Below are 17816 nucleotides of genomic sequence, written 5' to 3'. Positions count from 1 at the left end.
CTCTCTCCTCCCCTCCTCTATCATTTGATTCCTCACCATGCCTTGGCTATAAGGATCACCCCCAGTCAGCAGATATTAGCAGTCGTTTTCCACACTGCGCTGAAAACACAGGATCAAAATCCATAGCTGTCATCCAGGATCTACACTCATCTGCCACCTCTCTCTCTCTCTCTCTCTTTCTGTTTCTGTCTCTCTTTCTCTTTATCTCTCCCTTTCTCTCTTTTTTTTCTCCCTCTCCATCTTTGTTTTTCTCTCTCTCGCACACCCACCAACACACACACACACACACACACAAACACACACACACACACACACTGACCGTGCAACGGGTCCTGAGCGTCGGCATCCTCCCTCTATCCTCAAAGGGGGGCTGCTGAGCTGAGAATGGGGAGAACGAGGGAATAAAGAGGGAGAGGAGAAAGAGGAGGGAGAATTTGTCTGAAGCCCATTTTAATTAGTGGATGCGGGCCCAATGCTGTTCCTCTCCCTGGGAGGCCACGCGTGGTTGTACTGCTGAATCGCCACCTCAACATCCGGCTAGGTCCTCATTATTATTCCCTCTTGTATGGATTTTGAGTCAGGCAATCTCTATGGGCTACTGTAGGCTATACTCTACAAACTATAAAGGTGAAAGTTTGAAAGGATGAAATAGGCAATTAGGAAGACGTATGACCTGTAGTTGCTTTGTTAAGCAGTGGAAACAGATTGGGAAAATGAAAACCAAAATGACTCCTTCTATGTTTATGCAACCCTTTAAACAAATGTATGAATCACATTTCAAAAGTGATCATTGACAGTCTAGCATAACATGTATTATTGCCTGTGCGGTATAAAACCCATACATGAAAACAAAATGGCTTCAGAACTGCCTCAAACCATGGAGTCTCTGCCATGCAAAGCAGTAGACAGCGTCTCAATGGCTAAACATAATCCCAAACCCTTGACTCAGTGACACAGACTTACATCCCCTGCAGTGCCCTATGACCTTCGGCTCCATGATTTACACATGCTTCAGCGACCCCATGGAACGCATTTGACTCTCACCCCAAGGAGTCATGACGTGCTTGTGGCGTCTAGTAATAGTGACACTATCGCACCGCAGCCCCTGAGGGTGTGACCCTGTCTTCTTGCAGCGCTGATAGGTCCTGAACTCTCTTTCTCTTGGAGACAGGCTGTTGCTCCCCGAGGCGGCCCACAATGCTTTGCTGCGGCCCATTTAGACTCCCAGCCATGTCAGGATTCCTCTCGGTTAACGATGCCATGGTGCCGCCTGTGCTTGATTCGCAGCGGCCGTGCCACGCAACAGCCTAGTTTCTCATCTCTTGTGAGACGAGACTGAGACTTAGAGGAGATGTTGGTTCGGGAAGATCTGTGTAGAGACTCTCAGTTCCACTGTTTCAATGGTTCTATGTGTTGGGGAGAAAATGTGGCTCTGGGTCCAGTTGAGTTGGTCAAAGTACACCCATCTCTCCGTACCCTAGTGGTCAAGCCAAAATGGAGAGCTTTACTTTTCCTTGCCAGTCTCTTAACCCTGAGTTAACTTGTGGGAATGATGCACTGCACTGCAATAAATAGCTGCTGATTAAATGGGTGCATTCATCGATTAGTGTGCATTAATCAATGCTATTTACATAGAAATACTGTGATAATTGCTAAATCGACTATTGTTAATTGGGAAAAAGCTTATGAATGTAACACATCTCATCCATCCTGCTGACGGGTCCTCCACACAGTAAATGACATCCACATTAAACCAGACAAACAGGAGCTTCCAATACCGACCAAAACACCAAACTTTATACCGTCCACCTTGAGGACAGACAATATGGGGGAGGGAGTGATGGAGTGTGAGATAGATAGAGAATTAATGTGAGATAACAGAGAATGAACGAGAGAACAAGTGAGAGAATGACCTCCTCTGTTTATATGATCAGAGGTCGTTCTCCCATTGATCTCGGTGACAAAGGGAAAGCGACAAAAAGAGAAAGTGGATTCGCTCTTAAAATGAATTCCATTTTAATACCGCTGCTCTTATTAATGATTTGCCTTGTTTCTACGGAGATGAGTGAGGCTGGCTGACACGGCAGCAATGAGGTTTACATCCTCATTTAGCCCTAAGCCCTCTCCCCTAGCCTGCTTGCTGTCTTCATTACCTGGGCATTAGAAGATGGTCAAACATCAGCATTAAGCAGCCTGCCAGTTAGGTGTACAAGTAGTAGAGCAACAGCAATATGTGGATTGTGCCCATTAGCTATTAGCTAGCTAGCTACTTTAACCCAATCAGCCTGTCAGTTGGGTAAGTAGCATGTGGTAGAGCGATAGCATTATGGGGATTGAAGTACCCATTAGGTGCTAGCTAGCTGCAGTAGTGCTGCATGCTTTTACAGTGCATTAGCTCCAAGGTAATGGGGCATTGGATAAACCATTTGCTACTAGCTAGCTACAGTAGGGTTACTGTGTATTAGCTTCAAGCTAATATGACCCATTGTATTGTTATCTGCCCCCAAACCTCTTTCTGGTGTTCTCTCAGGGTATCAGGCACGATGAGACCTTCATTGTTATGGCCTGCTGTTTTGGCCTGATGTGTCCTCTGTGCTCTTTAGCGTTAGCCCTCATGTTCTCTTCTGGCCTCTTGTACTCCTTAGAGTTAGCCCCCATGCTCTCTTCAGGCCTCTTGTGCTCTTAGAGTTAGCCCCCATGCTCTCTTCTGGCCTCTTGTGCCCCTTAGAGTTATCCCCTATGCTCTCTTCAGGCCTCTTGTACTCCTTAGAGTTATCCCCATGCTCTCTTCAGGCCTCTTGTGCCCCTTAGAGTTATCCCCTATGCTCTCTTCAGGCCTCTTGTGCCCCTTAGAGTTATCCCCTATGCTCTCTTCAGGCCTCTTGTGCTCTTAGAGTTAGCCCCCATGCTCTCTTCTGGCCTCTTGTGCCCCTTAGAGTTAGCCCTCATGCTCTCTTCTGGCCTCTTGTGCCCCTTAGAGTTATCCCCTATGCTCTCTTCAGGCCTCTTGTACTCCTTAGAGTTATCCCCCATGCTCTCTTCAGGCCTCTTGTGCCCCTTAGAGTTATCCCCTATGCTCTCTTCAGGCCTCTTGTGCTCTTAGAGATATCCCCTTCTGGACTCTTGTGGCTGGGGCAGATAAATAGCACATATCCCAGAGGAACAATTTTCCATGAATTATGCCTGCTCTGCAGGCTCCAAAAGTGTTCCAGTGGTACATCAAAATCTATTGTCCATTCGTTCTCTCTCTCTCTCTCTCTCCCGTTCTCTTGTTCATAAGCTCTCTCTCAAGCAGTTTATCTTAAACTCGTTCTCCTGTTCTCTCTCTCTGCAGTAGCGGACTTTGCCACATATTTACTTTTCAAATTGTGTGATTAAACGTCTCTCTATCCAATTCCGTGGCTTCAGACAAAAAGCCAGGGAGAAAGGTAACAACAGTTAATGGGAAAACGGTTATCCTGTTTGTGTGTGTGTGTGTGTGTGTGCGTGCGTGTATGCGCGTGTCGTGTGTGTTTGCGCATATGGGCTATCAATTGATAAAACCCTTTTTTCCCTCAAAACTAAATCATTTCACACACAACTGGGGGGGACAATCTCATTCCACCAAGCCACACTCCATTATCCACCAGGCACCTGCAGCCACCACGCATCGCCAGTCGCAAAAATAAACAGACAGATTTGTAATATTGGATTTTCTTCTTGCATAAACAAAACATCAGGCCTTAACAGTGTTGGATGGCCACTGCTTGATTTGTTGATTTCCAACCATACCAAATGTGCCCTTTAACCAGTTGTTGCACAGTGGTAGTCAGGATGTCGTACAGTAGCCTGCAGTAGGTCTTCAATGGAAGTGACTGGCTTCCTCGGGGCACTGTACTATTTGGGTTGGTTCCACCAGGCAGTGGAGTGGAAGAATCCCTCATGATGACTTTGTTTACAGACCCACTATTTTCCCTACTAATCACTGTTCTCTTTGCCTCGGTGATTGCCATCATGAAATACTGCGAGTTGCCCGTCGTCAGGGTTAACCTTTTGTTTCAGCCTCTTAGGCTGTGCTACTGTATTGCGTAGTCTAATTATTTAATTTCCTCTTCCCGTTGGTTAGTTTTTAATGTATTGCCCTTTTAGTAAAAGGAATTATCCTGCCTTGAATGTGTAAACATAGAGCCCTTCGCTGCAACTGTTAGCGCTAGCACAATTAGCCGTCGTCATGACATCGCTCATTCAAAACATAATAAGCATAATACACCTCAAGGACAGGCTGATTCAGTTCTGCTGACTTCATCAATAACCATCCCTATTTTACTCTGTCACTCGCTCACTCATTCCCTGCTACACTTGATATAATTGGTCCGTGTCATTGAAAAAACTATAAATAGTGCTGTGGCCCAATTGGTGAGAGAGAGAGGAAAGAAGTCACTACAGTAAATACGTCTTTAATAATCATTTCTCCCACCGACATACAGTATAAATAGTTCTACCTCTCATCTCTGCTGTCCATGACCATATCCTCACTTTACCATGATAGGCTTGTTCAATAACTGCAACACCTAGCTTCCCTCCAGCTTTGTCTTTGATGGTATCCTGTTGTTCCTGTATGATTCTGGGTTGTCTGTTTATGACTCTTTCTTCCTGGGTTAGAGGTTTTTATGTGACAGACATGGAAGACATGACAGACATGACAGACATGGAAGACATGACAGACATGACAGACATGACAGACATGACAGACATGACAGACATGACATACATGACAGACATGACAGACATGACAGACATGACAGACATGACATACATGACAGACATGACAGACATGACATACATGACATACATGACATACATGACAGACATGACAGACATGACATACATGACATACATGACAGACATGACATACATGACAGACATGACATACATGACAGACATGACAGACATGACATACATGACATACATGACATACATGACAGACATGACATACATGACATACATGACAGACATGACATACATGACATACATGACAGACATGACATACATGACAGACATGACATACATGACATACATGACATACATGACATACATGACAGACATGACAGACATGACATACATGACAGACATGACAGACATGACATACATGACATACATGACAGACATGACAGACATGACATACATGACAGACATGACATACATGACATACATGACAGACATGACAGACATGACATACATGACATACATGACAGACATGACAGACATGACATACATGACATACATGACAGACATGACAGACATGACATACATGACAGACATGACATACATGACATACATGACATACATGACATACATGACATACATGACATACATGACAGACATGACATACATGACATACATGACATACATGACATACATGACATACATGACAGACATGACATACATGACATACATGACAGACATGACATACATGACATACATGACAGACATGACATACATGACAGACATGACATACATGACATACATGACATACATGACATACATGACATACATGACATACATGACATACATGACAGACATGACAGACATGACAGACATGACATACATGACATACATGACATACATGACAGACATGACATACATGACAGACATGACATACATGACATACATGACATACATGACAGACATGACATACATGACAGACATGACATACATGACAGACATGACAGACATGACAGACATGACATACATGACATACATGACAGACATGACATACATGACATACATGACAGACATGACAGACATGACAGACATGACATACATGACATACATGACAGACATGACATACATGACAGACATGACATACATGACATACATGACAGACATGACATACATGACAGACATGACATACATGACATACATGACAGACATGACATACATGACAGACATGACAGACATGACATACATGACATACATGCCTTCTAGTACAATACTACTCTGTACATGTATTGTGTGTGTGTGTGTGTGTGTGTGTGTGTGTGTACTGTAGCACATTTTTTATTTGTGTGAAAACTGTGTGTGTTTGTGCAGGTTATCTCCGTAAGCCGTGTACAGTATCTCCTCTGAGGACTTGAGTCGCTGAGAGTGGCTGCTACAGTGTGCCACACCCTTTCTGATGGGTAGGTGACTCTAGCTCTCTCCCTCCAGGTAAAGGCCCCGAAACGGTCTTCGCCGGCCAAAAGCTCAACGACAACGAGTGGCACACGGTGAAAGTGGTACGCAGAGGAAAGAACCTCCAACTCTCTGTGGACAATGTGACGGTAGAAGGTCAGTGTCCACTCTCCACTGTCTGCCACTACCCCCCTGTTGGGTAGAATGGAGGGATGAAGGGGGTGAGAGATGAGAGGAATGCAAGAGAGAGGGGATATGATTAGGCATGGGGCTAAAAATGACCCTGTGAAGTTATTCCTTAAGTTGCCAGTGTCAGTTTGAACCGGTTTGTGGTGGTCACAAACCGCCCCGAGAAGTCCTCTGGGGCTGACCATGTTTAGGACGGGGGTATTTGTAATAAGCCGCTTGGCCAAGCTCATTACTGTTCATTACTAGGAAGCGATAACATCATCAGAGCATGTAACCCACATATTCCATCCGTATACATATCATTACCTGGGCCTAAAGCTTGTCCTGATCAGGCCACATGGTTAGGAAAATGAGGAGGAACTCAGGCCTATAATCCCAACATATTCCCCTGTCCTCTTTCACCCTCCAGGCCAAATGACAGGGGCCCACACCCGTCTGGAGTTCCACAACATTGAGACGGGCATCATGACAGAGCGCCGCTTCATCTCCGTGGTGCCCTCCAACTTCATCGGTCACCTCCAGGGCCTGACGGTCAACGGTGTGCCCTACCTGGACCAGTGCAAGAACGGCGACATCTCCTACTGTGAACTCAACGCTCGCTTCGGCATGCGCCACATCATCGCCGATCCGGTGACGTTTCGAACGAAAGCGAGCTACCTGGCGTTGGCTACTTTGCAGGCCTACGCCTCCATGCACCTCTTCTTCCAGTTTAAGACCACCACGTCGGATGGCCTGTTGCTCTTCAACTCGGGGGATGGCAGCGACTTCATCGTCGTGGAGCTGGTCAAAGGGTGAGTCTGGACCTCTGATTGGTCCTTACTGATAAGGACATGACATGAGGTTACCCTGAAAAATGAAATGTGGTGAAGTTTAGATCATTCTTCCCACATGGCCTACTATTCCAAGTGTGGCACATCTTAATCACACAATAAAGCATTAAACAATTATTTGCATGAAAATATTGTAAGATGTAGATGAGGTGAAAATGATAAAGTCCTACATCCGTTCCACTAAGATAGAGCAGGGAGTTTGGGTAATACGGTACTGTGAATCAGAGCTGGTTGGAGGCAGTTCCCTCTATTTCTCAGGGAGCATTAATAATCACTTTGGTTTCTAGCTCCATGAATGGACAGAACAGGCTATAATTATGGGGAGGAAATAGAAGTTGGAGAAAATATTCCACTTTCTTCATTGTAAAGACCAGACGCCCATCCAGCTGTACACACAATCCGTATACCCCATAATGTAAACAGACTGAACGAAAGCTATTTAATTGGCCTTAAAATTGTAATTTACTTGTTAAAACTCTGAATGAAGGCTTTGAAGAAAAGGAACCCTGAAATAGCTGGAATAGCTGGCTCTGATTGGTGCGTTAGATTCCCTGCTGTCGCCAGCCTATTCATCCAGTCTTACGGCATGTATGAAAAGTCCTCGTTGTGTTGCATGTATCTCCCTTCACCTCTTCTTCCACGCCTGGCATTGTTACGACACAAAGGAGCCCAAACTTCTCTTTCAGCACACACAAAGACAAGGCAAAGGGAGTAAACACATTCAACAAACATTGCTCAGGCAAACCAGTCATCACCAGACGACACAAAAGCAAATCATTTTGCGCATGAACAAGCTATGCCACCATGTCCGCCTCGGGGCAAACAGGAGGGAAACGTTTCTTTCAGAGTGTCTCAGAGGAAAAATGACTTATTTACATTTCAAAGTATATATTTTCTGAGAAGCTGTATATTACTGAATGTGAGGTAGGGTCATCTACTGCTGGAGGCTGTGTGAAAGGATACTGTTTAAATATAATATGGGTTGGACTGACTCACCCTGTCACCTTCAACTCCGGGCTCCTCCATTGAACAGTCTTAACTATACTGAAAGGACTGCATGGCATCTCCATGGAGTTGTTCAAAACACAACACTTTTTTTCAAAAGACCCAGGGACATTTTTCAAAAGAGCCAAACACCAAATTCTTCAGCATGCTTGGCGAGATCTGCCTCTCTCTGGTTTACACTTATTTCAAAGAACTTTGTTCTGTGGGTGACATTTTGATTTTGGTTTGGTCACACTGACTGAATGTGATGGATGAGGTGTCACAAACACACACACACACACACACACACACACACACACACACACACACACACACACACACACACACACACACACATACACATACACATACACATTCACATTCACACACACACACACACACACACACACACACACACACACACACACACACACACATTCACACACACACACACACATACACATACACACACATACACACACACACACACACACACACACACACACACACACACACACACACACACACACACACACACACACACACACACATTCACACACACTTACACATACACACACACACACACACACACATACACCCCCCCACACACACACACACCCACCCACACAGACACACAGACACACACCCACAACCACACCCACACCCATACACACACACACACACACACACACACACACACACACACACACACACACCAGTCATTTACTAAACGTCTCTTACGACCTGTGTTTACAGTTACGTCCATTACGTCTTTGACCTCGGCAACGGACCGTCACTGATGAAGGGCAACTCGGACAAGCCGCTCAATGACAACCAGTGGCACAACGTGGTGGTCTCCCGGGACGCCAACAACGTGCACACGCTCAAGATCGACTCCCGCACCGTCACCCAGCACTCCAATGGAGCCCGCAACCTGGATCTCAAAGGTAAGGGGCACTATTCTATATCCCATTTTCCATAGGTAACTGCTGTAGTTGAAGGTTCCTACTTGGCTCTGCTACTAATCAAGTTTGTCAATATTGGGCACATATCCCAATATATTTGGTTCCTCTCTCTCTGGTTCTCTCTAGCTTTCAGTGAGTTACTCAGAGATTCCACTGTGTTTTTAATAGTGTTCCCGTAGCATGCACAGTCAGAAATATTCAACCAGAGAATGCTCACTGAGTCAACCAGCTGTGACTTATGAAAGATAGCCCAATCTTGGCATGACTCTCTGGGGAACGATCTTCACACACACTCAGCCGGTCCTTTCACATGACCCGTGGCTGTCTCTCAGTAAGACAGTCTTTCATGTACTGTCACACCAACAACGAGAAGACAAGTATCTGTGTCTGTAATGTGTGTACGATGAGATTTGGACTCAGAAGGTGCTGAAAAGTTGCTGACTGTCTACCTGTGCTGTGCATGTGTGTGGGGACCTTTCTGCCCCCTTCGAGGATGCTAAGAATGTGCACATGCCCATACGTGCGCACAGTTATTCATGCATTTTTATTCTGTTTGTTCAGCTTTCAAATGCATGACCGCTCAGGAGGCTTGGTGTTCAGGTTAGGCAGAGTAGAGAAACCCGATCCCAGTGCCAATAACAAATCCGCCCGCCAAACAACAGTGGACAGGAGGCAGAATTAAACCAAACAAAAGGCTGGCAGCCAGCCCGCCGCGCCAACCAACCCTCTTCACCTTGAAATATGATCCTCTCCTTCAGCCGCTGTCGGCATCGCCGGGCGCTCGGCACAATTTCCCCAGCCAATCAGTACCTCCTAATATCAACTAAAACCCTGCGTCTCCGAAGAGATTGAAAGGGAAAAATAACAACAATATCGACAAAAACAAACCCCACATATTCCTCTTCCTCCCAGTAGACGTGTGTCTAGTTGTAATTCTGCTGGCGGTCCCACGGTGGGAAAACCCCAGGTACACTTGACTTTTATCAGAGACGTGATCACAACGATCAACAAAGGCTTTTAGGAGAGAAGCCTCTGTTTCTTCCACCAGGGGCGGGCTTAGGAAGTAGAGGGGCCCTTAGGAAGTAGAGGGGCCCTTAGGAAGTAGAGGGGCCCCTAGGAAGTAGAGGGGCCCCTAGGAAGTAGAGGGGGAAGTAGAGGGACCCTTAGGATGTAGAAGGGCCCTTAGGATGTAGAGGGGGAAGTAGAGGGGCCCTTAGGATGTAGAGGTGTAGAGGGGCCCTTAGGATGTAGAGTGGCCCTTAGGAAGTAGAGGGGCCCTTAGGATGTAGAGGGGCCCTTAGGAAGTAGAGGGGCCCTTAGGATGTAGAGGTGTAGAGGGGCCCTTAGGATGTAGAGTGGCCCTTAGGATGTAGAAGAGCCCTTAGGATGTAGAGGAGGAAGTAGAGGGGCCCTTAGGATGTAGAGGTGTAGAGGGGCCCTTAGGATGTAGAGTGGCCCTTAGGAAGTAGAGGGGCCCTTAGGATGTAGAGGGGCCCTTAGGATGTAGAGGGGCCCTTAGGAAGTAGAGGGGCCCTTAGGATGTAGAGTGGCCCTTAGGATGTAGAGTGGCCCTTAGGATGTAGAGTGGCCCTTAGGATGTAGAGTGGCCCTTAGGAAGTAGAGGGGCCCTTGGGAAGTAGAGGGGCCCTTGGGAAGTTGAGGAGCCCTGAGGATGTAGAGGGGGAAGTAGAGGGGCCCTTAGGATGTAGAGGTGTAGAGGGGCCCTTAGGATGTAGAGGGGCCCTTAGGATGTAGAGGGGCCCTTAGGATGTAGAGGGGCCCTTAGGAAGTAGAGGGACCCTTAGGAAGTAGAGGGGCCCTTAGGATGTAGAGGGGCCCTTAAGAAGTAGAGGGGCCCTCCCAGTGGGTGCTGGCGGATCTGAGAGGTCAAAAGATAAAAAGCCAACCAGAGCTTTTATAAGGCTTATTGATGGGGTACGTCCTCTCTCTGCCAGTACCTTTGTCTGCAGGGCCTGCTGGTGCCATAAAATTGGCTGTGTTTATCATGAGTTGGTTTTAGCTGACTGGCGCAGTACCAGGGACCTTATATTAAGAGGGATGGCGGGGACAGTGATTACACATATCCCTGGATGTAGTTGATAAGGAAGAAGAGGCCCGTGGAAAGTGGACGGCAATACGTAGGTTTAAACCGCAGGATATGAACTTGGGTCTCCCATGGGAGCAACAAACATCATAGACTGTTAGACCAAGAGGACAGTCCATTTTTGGGCTGAGGGTAGACACTGTTTTTGAAGTGCTCAGGCGGTGCAACCTCATCACGTGCCCATGACTGACTCATGTCCGCTATATGGAGAGCCTGTATAGTTTCTACAGTGTGCTATCAGCCTCGTAGATTAAACACTTTCTTTCCCTCTATCATATCCATGCTTTCTTTGTAGCATATCTGCCCCAATGATCTTCTAATGGAATGATAGACTGCATCTCTATCTTATTTCGATGGACTTTGTAAAAAAAAAACTGTTCTTGATTGATGACCAGTATCTATGATAGAGTGACAGCTGTTCATGTCAGGCGAGAGGCAGACTTGGGAGCCAGGGAGAGCATGGAAACAAGATGAGAGTCAAAAGATGAGAAATTACTCACAGCCTCAAACTGGGAAAGAGTATCTCACAGTCTAAAATAGATGAATAGTGTAAAATAGTCCCGTCTCAATCAAGTGAACTGACCTGACAACACAGGAAAGGTGTAAGCAATCTGCTTTTCACCTCTCCAGTCCTTTCATATCAGTGCAGATGAAGTCGAGGAGGAGAAGGAGACTATTGATCGGCTGCCACAAATGAAGCGTGTGTCGTCAACAAGCCTCTTGGCCTCCAGCTACAGGCCCCACGTCGCAAACACTTCTATTTGCATATTTCAAAATGTGTGAAACGATTTGCCTCTGTAAAAGAAACAGAAGGCCCAGGCAATTTGTGAAGAAGAAGGGGGCGGCCATTTTCTGCTTTTTATTGCCAACCGACTTGGTGAGTGTTCTTCCGAGGCGTTACTATAAACACTGAATCCACACGTCTGTAGAAACCATGACTTTTAACTATCATCACTGTTACTATCACCATCATCACTATCACTACCACCATCATCACTATCACTACCACCATCATCACTATCACTATCACGACTATCACTGTCACCACTGTCACTATCACCACTATCACTGTCACCACTGTCACTATCACCACTATCACTATCATCACTATCACTACCACCATCATCACTATCACTACCACCATCATCACTATCACCACCATCATCACTATCACTACCACCATCATCACTATCACTACCACCATCATCACTATCACTACCACCATCATCACTATCACTATCATGACTATCACTGTCACCACTGTCACTATCACCACTATCACTATCATCACTATCACCATCATCACTATCACTATCACTACCACCATCATCACTATCACTACCACCATCATCACTATCACTACCACCATCATCACTATCATCACTATCACTATCACGACTATCACTGTCACCACTGTCACTATCACCACTATCACTATCATCACTATCACCATCATCACTATCACCATCATCACTATCATGACTATCACTGTCACTATCACCACTATCACTATCATCACTATCACCATCATCGCTATCACTATCACTATCACCATCATCACTATCACTACCACCATCATCACTATCACTACCACCATCACCACTATCACTACCACCATCACCACTATCACTACCACCACCATCACTATCACTACCACCATCATCACTATCACTATCACCATCATCACTAGCACTACCACCATCATCACTATCACTACCACAATCATTACTATCACTACCACATCATCACTATCACCACTATCGCTATCACCACTATCACTATCACCACTATCGCTATCATCACTATCACCATTATCACTATCACTACCACCATCATCACTATCACTACCACCATCATCACTATCACTACCACCATCATCACTATCACTATCACCACTATCACTATCACTACCACCATCATCACTATCACTACCATCATCATCACTATCACTATCATCACTATCACCACTATCACTATCATCACTATCACTCTCACTTTCACTAAGGGATGGTTCTAGATTTATATAATGGGTCCCTGGAGGAAAATGGCCATCCTTTTTCAACTTCAGTCAAGGGGAGGGTTTAGTCTTTTTAAAATGTCCTCCAGGGGAGGGTCATGTCATTTGTAATTGATGAAATGTCAATGTTTCTCAGTATTTTAGAATTAGTAGCTTATTAGGCTATGCCTGATGCCATCCCTCATTTCTGATTCTCTGCTGGGTGTGAAATATCAAGTGAGCCTATAGGCTATTTGGTGTGGCCTCAATCACATGATCCATAGCAAATAGGCTACAGGCTACAAAGTGCATGCTCAGAGAAGCACAGAGCAAAGGTATATTTCTAAGATAGTCGCTGGGATGGTGTAGATAAAACTAGGCTGTATTAAACACCATGATGGATGTTACAACCCTGAGCCCGGGCCTGCTATGTTCTTGCTGATGAAAAATGTTTTGTTGCGTGCTGCCTAACAATGCCTGTGCTGTGTATGTTCGAGTGGCAGTTCAGGAGGAGTCAAAGTCTTCTTCCAAATGTTTTTATTCATTAAGCCTAGTCCCAAAAAATCCCTATCTTGTGCACTGACTAGCCTATAGTCTATGTTCTGTTCTGTTCTGTTCAGTTTGAGAAGGAGGACTGGGGGTCAACTTTGATAGCTTGCTACTACTATAATAGATTTGATTAAAAACAATATGTTTCTTGCCCATGATGTAGGCCTGTTTATCAGGGTTATCGACCTCACAATAAGCCAGATTCGAGTAACTTACATTGTGGTGCTGAAACTTGAAGCAGCAGCCAAGGCACAATCAATCGGAAATGGACAATTCATGGTGCTGAAAGTAGGCACATTCGAGTAGGCATAATTCATTTCAACAGTCTTCATTTTATTTAGACTATACTAACAACAAGAGGACCTTGGGTTGGAGCCTATTTTTTCCTATTTAAGAAATGAGGTAGGCCTACCTGTTTGACAGGCAAAATTTGGCTGCTATATCCATAGATTTATCGGTCATTTCCTCAAACCACCATGCATTCTTTAAATAGCTTACCTCCATGTCAGTGAAGGTTAAAACCAATACTCGAATTGAGGGGGTCTGAGAGGTTATGCCATAGGCCTACCTTTTATTAAAGACAATTGCAAAAAGCACAACCGCTTGTTAGGCTAAGATTTTGAAGAAAATGAACGAGGTCTGATTATATAAAGTGCTCTATAACAGCACTTTGGTCCTCGATCCTTTATGCTCAAGACACAAGCTATAAAATATCCAGGAAAGATGTGACTCTGATGCATATGGAGATATCATTGTTTTGTTTCTTTGACATTCAGAGGCTGCGCTACAACCTTCTATAGACGAGTAGGCAAAAAAATGGACTTTGCTTAGGAAGTAATCTAATTATGTCACTATCTATTGATTAAGCTATTCACTTTCTGTACAATAGAAGATGTTTAAACCCAGACCGCTTTTAGGGAAAGACGTGAAGTTCTCTCATTTGGTGAAGACACGGAAGAAGAGTAGCCAGCAGTTAAAGCGTACATTTTTCTGCGTCGGTAGGCCTACTCTGTCTGGGGTGGAAAGGTAGGCCTACTCTGTCTGGGGTGGAAAGGTAGGCCTACTCTGTCTGGGGTGGAAAGGTAGGCCTACTCTGTCTGGGGTGGAAAGGTAGGCCTACTCTGTCTGGGGTGGAAAGGTAGGCCTACTCTGTCTGGGGTGGAAAGGTAGGCCTACTCTGTCTGGGGTGGAAAGGTAGGCCTACTCTGTCTGGGGTGGAAAGGTAGGTCTACTCTGTCTGGGGTGGAAAGGTAGGCCTACTCTGTCTGGGGTGGAAAGGTAGGTCCTACTCTGTCTGGGGTGGAAAGGTAGGCCTACTCTGTCTGGGGTGGAAAGGTAGGCCTACTCTGTCTGGGGTGGAAAGGTAGGCCTACTCTGTCTGGGGTGGAAAGGTAGGCCTACTCTGTCTGGGGTGGAAAGGTAGGCCTACTCTGTCTGGGGTGGAAAGGTAGGCCTACTCTGTCTGGGGTGGAAAGGTAGGCCTACTCTGTCTGGGGTGGAAAGGTAGGCCTACTCTGTCTGGGGTGGAAAGGTAGGCCTACTCTGTCTGGGGTGGAAAGGTAGGCCTACTCTGTCTGGGGTGGAAAGGTAGGCCTACTCTGTCTGGGGTGGAAAGGTAGGCCTACTCTGTCTGGGGTGGAAAGGTAGGCCTACTCTGTCTGGGGTGGAAAGGTCTGCCTAACTTTTGAAAGTATCATGCTCAGATTTCTAATGAATTCTCAGATTAAATTATTTGCAAACAGGGACAGTTTCCCTGTAAACAAGACAAAATGATTTGGCATTGGAGAAATATGATAAGATGAACACAGACCTATCTCTAAGACCTATCTCTCTGTCCATTATTAGCCTGTAATTCCGGTAATTTGTATGATATTAAAACATTTCTGCTAATGTCTAAAATAGAATTGCATGAAATGTTTATAAAAGGCATTTTTTTCTCTGACCTGTAAATACGATGATAGATTCATGCAATGCTTTTACTGAAGGAGATCGTTCCACCCCTACTCTTTTCCACAGTGGTGTGCGAACCCACAACTTTCTGGCCAGCAGCCCTGTACGCTATAAACATTTCTGCGTTGCCATGTAATGCTTACAGGACGAAAAAACGTTTTTAAAACAACATATCTAAGGCTCTGGTCTGTCCAAGAAGTGATGGTAAATGGTCGACATGTTCTCTGTTATCCACTTTGTTTTCATTCTTATTTTGGGTGTAGGGGAAGGTCACCTTTTTTTTCAAGTGTTCAAGGAGGGTTTAAGTCAAATATATTTTGCTGAAGGGAGGGCCATCCATTTTCATTTGGGAGAAGTCCGATTTTCTTATGAATAACATTCACAGGCTTTGTGTGTTGTTTTAGTTTTACTTTATTTATCTGCTGAGGGGATATAGCCTGCAGCGCTAGTGGGAAGAGCAATAGTTGTATGTCTTGATTCCGAGGACCTTTACCGGGGAGTGATGTCTCTATCCACAATCCCCTAGTCTAATTGTATATTCAGACGGTGCTCTGAAGTCCTCGGCCAATTCCCCAACTGAGACGTCGGCAACTCCCATCTCTATCCAATACACCTAGAGACACACACACACACACACACATATACACATATGCACACACACACACACACACACGCACACGCACAGGCACACACACACACACACACACACATTTGCACACACACACGCACACACACACACACACACACACATATACACATATGCACACACACACACACACACACACACACACACACACACACACACACACACACACACACACACACACACACACACAACGCACACGCACACATAGACATGGACAAATGCTCTAATACTTTCACATACATTCACCCATCTATCCCTAATCTCACACACACACACACACAGACACACACACACACACACACACACACACACACACACACACACACGCACACGCACACATAGACATGGACAAATGCTCTAATACTTTCACATACATTCACCCATCTATCCCTAATCTCACACACACACACAGACACACACACACACACACACACACTCACACACACACACACACACACACACACACACACACACACAAAATGCACTAATACTCTCTCACATACATACACCCATCTATCCCTAATCTCACACACACACACACACATAGACATGGACAAATGCACTAATACTCTCTCACATACATACACCCATCTATCCCTAATCTCACACACACACACACACACACACACACACACACACACACATGGACAAATGCACTAATACTCTCTCACATACATACACCCATCTATCCTTAATCACACACACATACCTAGTGTATCCCCAGTAGTCCACAGCAGTCATACCTACATATCTGTTTGTATCAAACGTTTCCCTGGACCCATCTCACTGTGTCTATTGTTGTTCTCAGCACTCCTGACAGCACTCCTAACAGAGAAGTTTCAAGGCCTCGCTGGTGTGTGTAATTGACCAGAGAAAATGGGTTGTCAGTTCCTTTTCTTTTTCCCTGTTCTGAAGTGATTCTTTTGGAGTGGTGGAATCTTCAAGCATCCAGATTGTCAGTTTAAGTGTGATGGGCAAACAACACGGGGTCCCACAGGATAGAGGAAGTGGATCCTGTTTAGTTTGTTATGTGCGGCGCCAGTGCTGATAATACAGTCACCAAGGAACAGATGTTGAAGAAACACAAGTATGATGAAACAAGACTTGTCATTGTGTATGAAAGCCTGGAGAGTACGATGTCAAATTATTTCCTGGCTCACATCAATATTGTTAGCCATTCAAGGCTAGTTTCCGTGGGTTATCTCGATTACCATTGCTAGCTTTGAGGATAGTGTCAATTACATGAGGGTTAGGTACTTCTATCCACAAACGTTATCCCATACAGTGGGGCAAAAAAGTTTTTAGTCAGCCACCAATTGTGCAAGTTCTCCCATTTAAAAAGATGAGAAAGGCCTGTAATTTTCATCATAGGTACACTTCAACTATGACAGACAAAATGAGGAGAAAAAAAAGTCCAGAAAATCACATTGTAGGATTTTGTAATGAATTT

The 17816-nt window shown here is 45.2% G+C and overlaps 1 protein-coding gene across 1 annotated transcript in view; it reads left to right on the top strand.

The window, feature by feature from the left end:
- The window catches only part of LOC112214891 (neurexin-2-like), a 1125107-nt gene that overhangs the window by 615050 nt on the left and 492241 nt on the right, over positions 1-17816 (top strand). Inside the window, 3 exon segments of the mRNA XM_042298402.1 lie at positions 6190-6309; positions 6752-7133; positions 8913-9103. Of these exon segments, the coding sequence (XP_042154336.1) occupies positions 6190-6309; positions 6752-7133; positions 8913-9103 (693 nt within the window).

The sequence above is a fragment of the Oncorhynchus tshawytscha genome, linkage group LG15, assembly GCF_018296145.1.
Source record: "Oncorhynchus tshawytscha isolate Ot180627B linkage group LG15, Otsh_v2.0, whole genome shotgun sequence".
Taxonomy (NCBI): domain Eukaryota; kingdom Metazoa; phylum Chordata; class Actinopteri; order Salmoniformes; family Salmonidae; genus Oncorhynchus; species Oncorhynchus tshawytscha.
The sequence above is the reverse complement of the archived record's forward strand: the minus strand, read 5'-3'. Positions and strand labels throughout refer to the sequence as shown.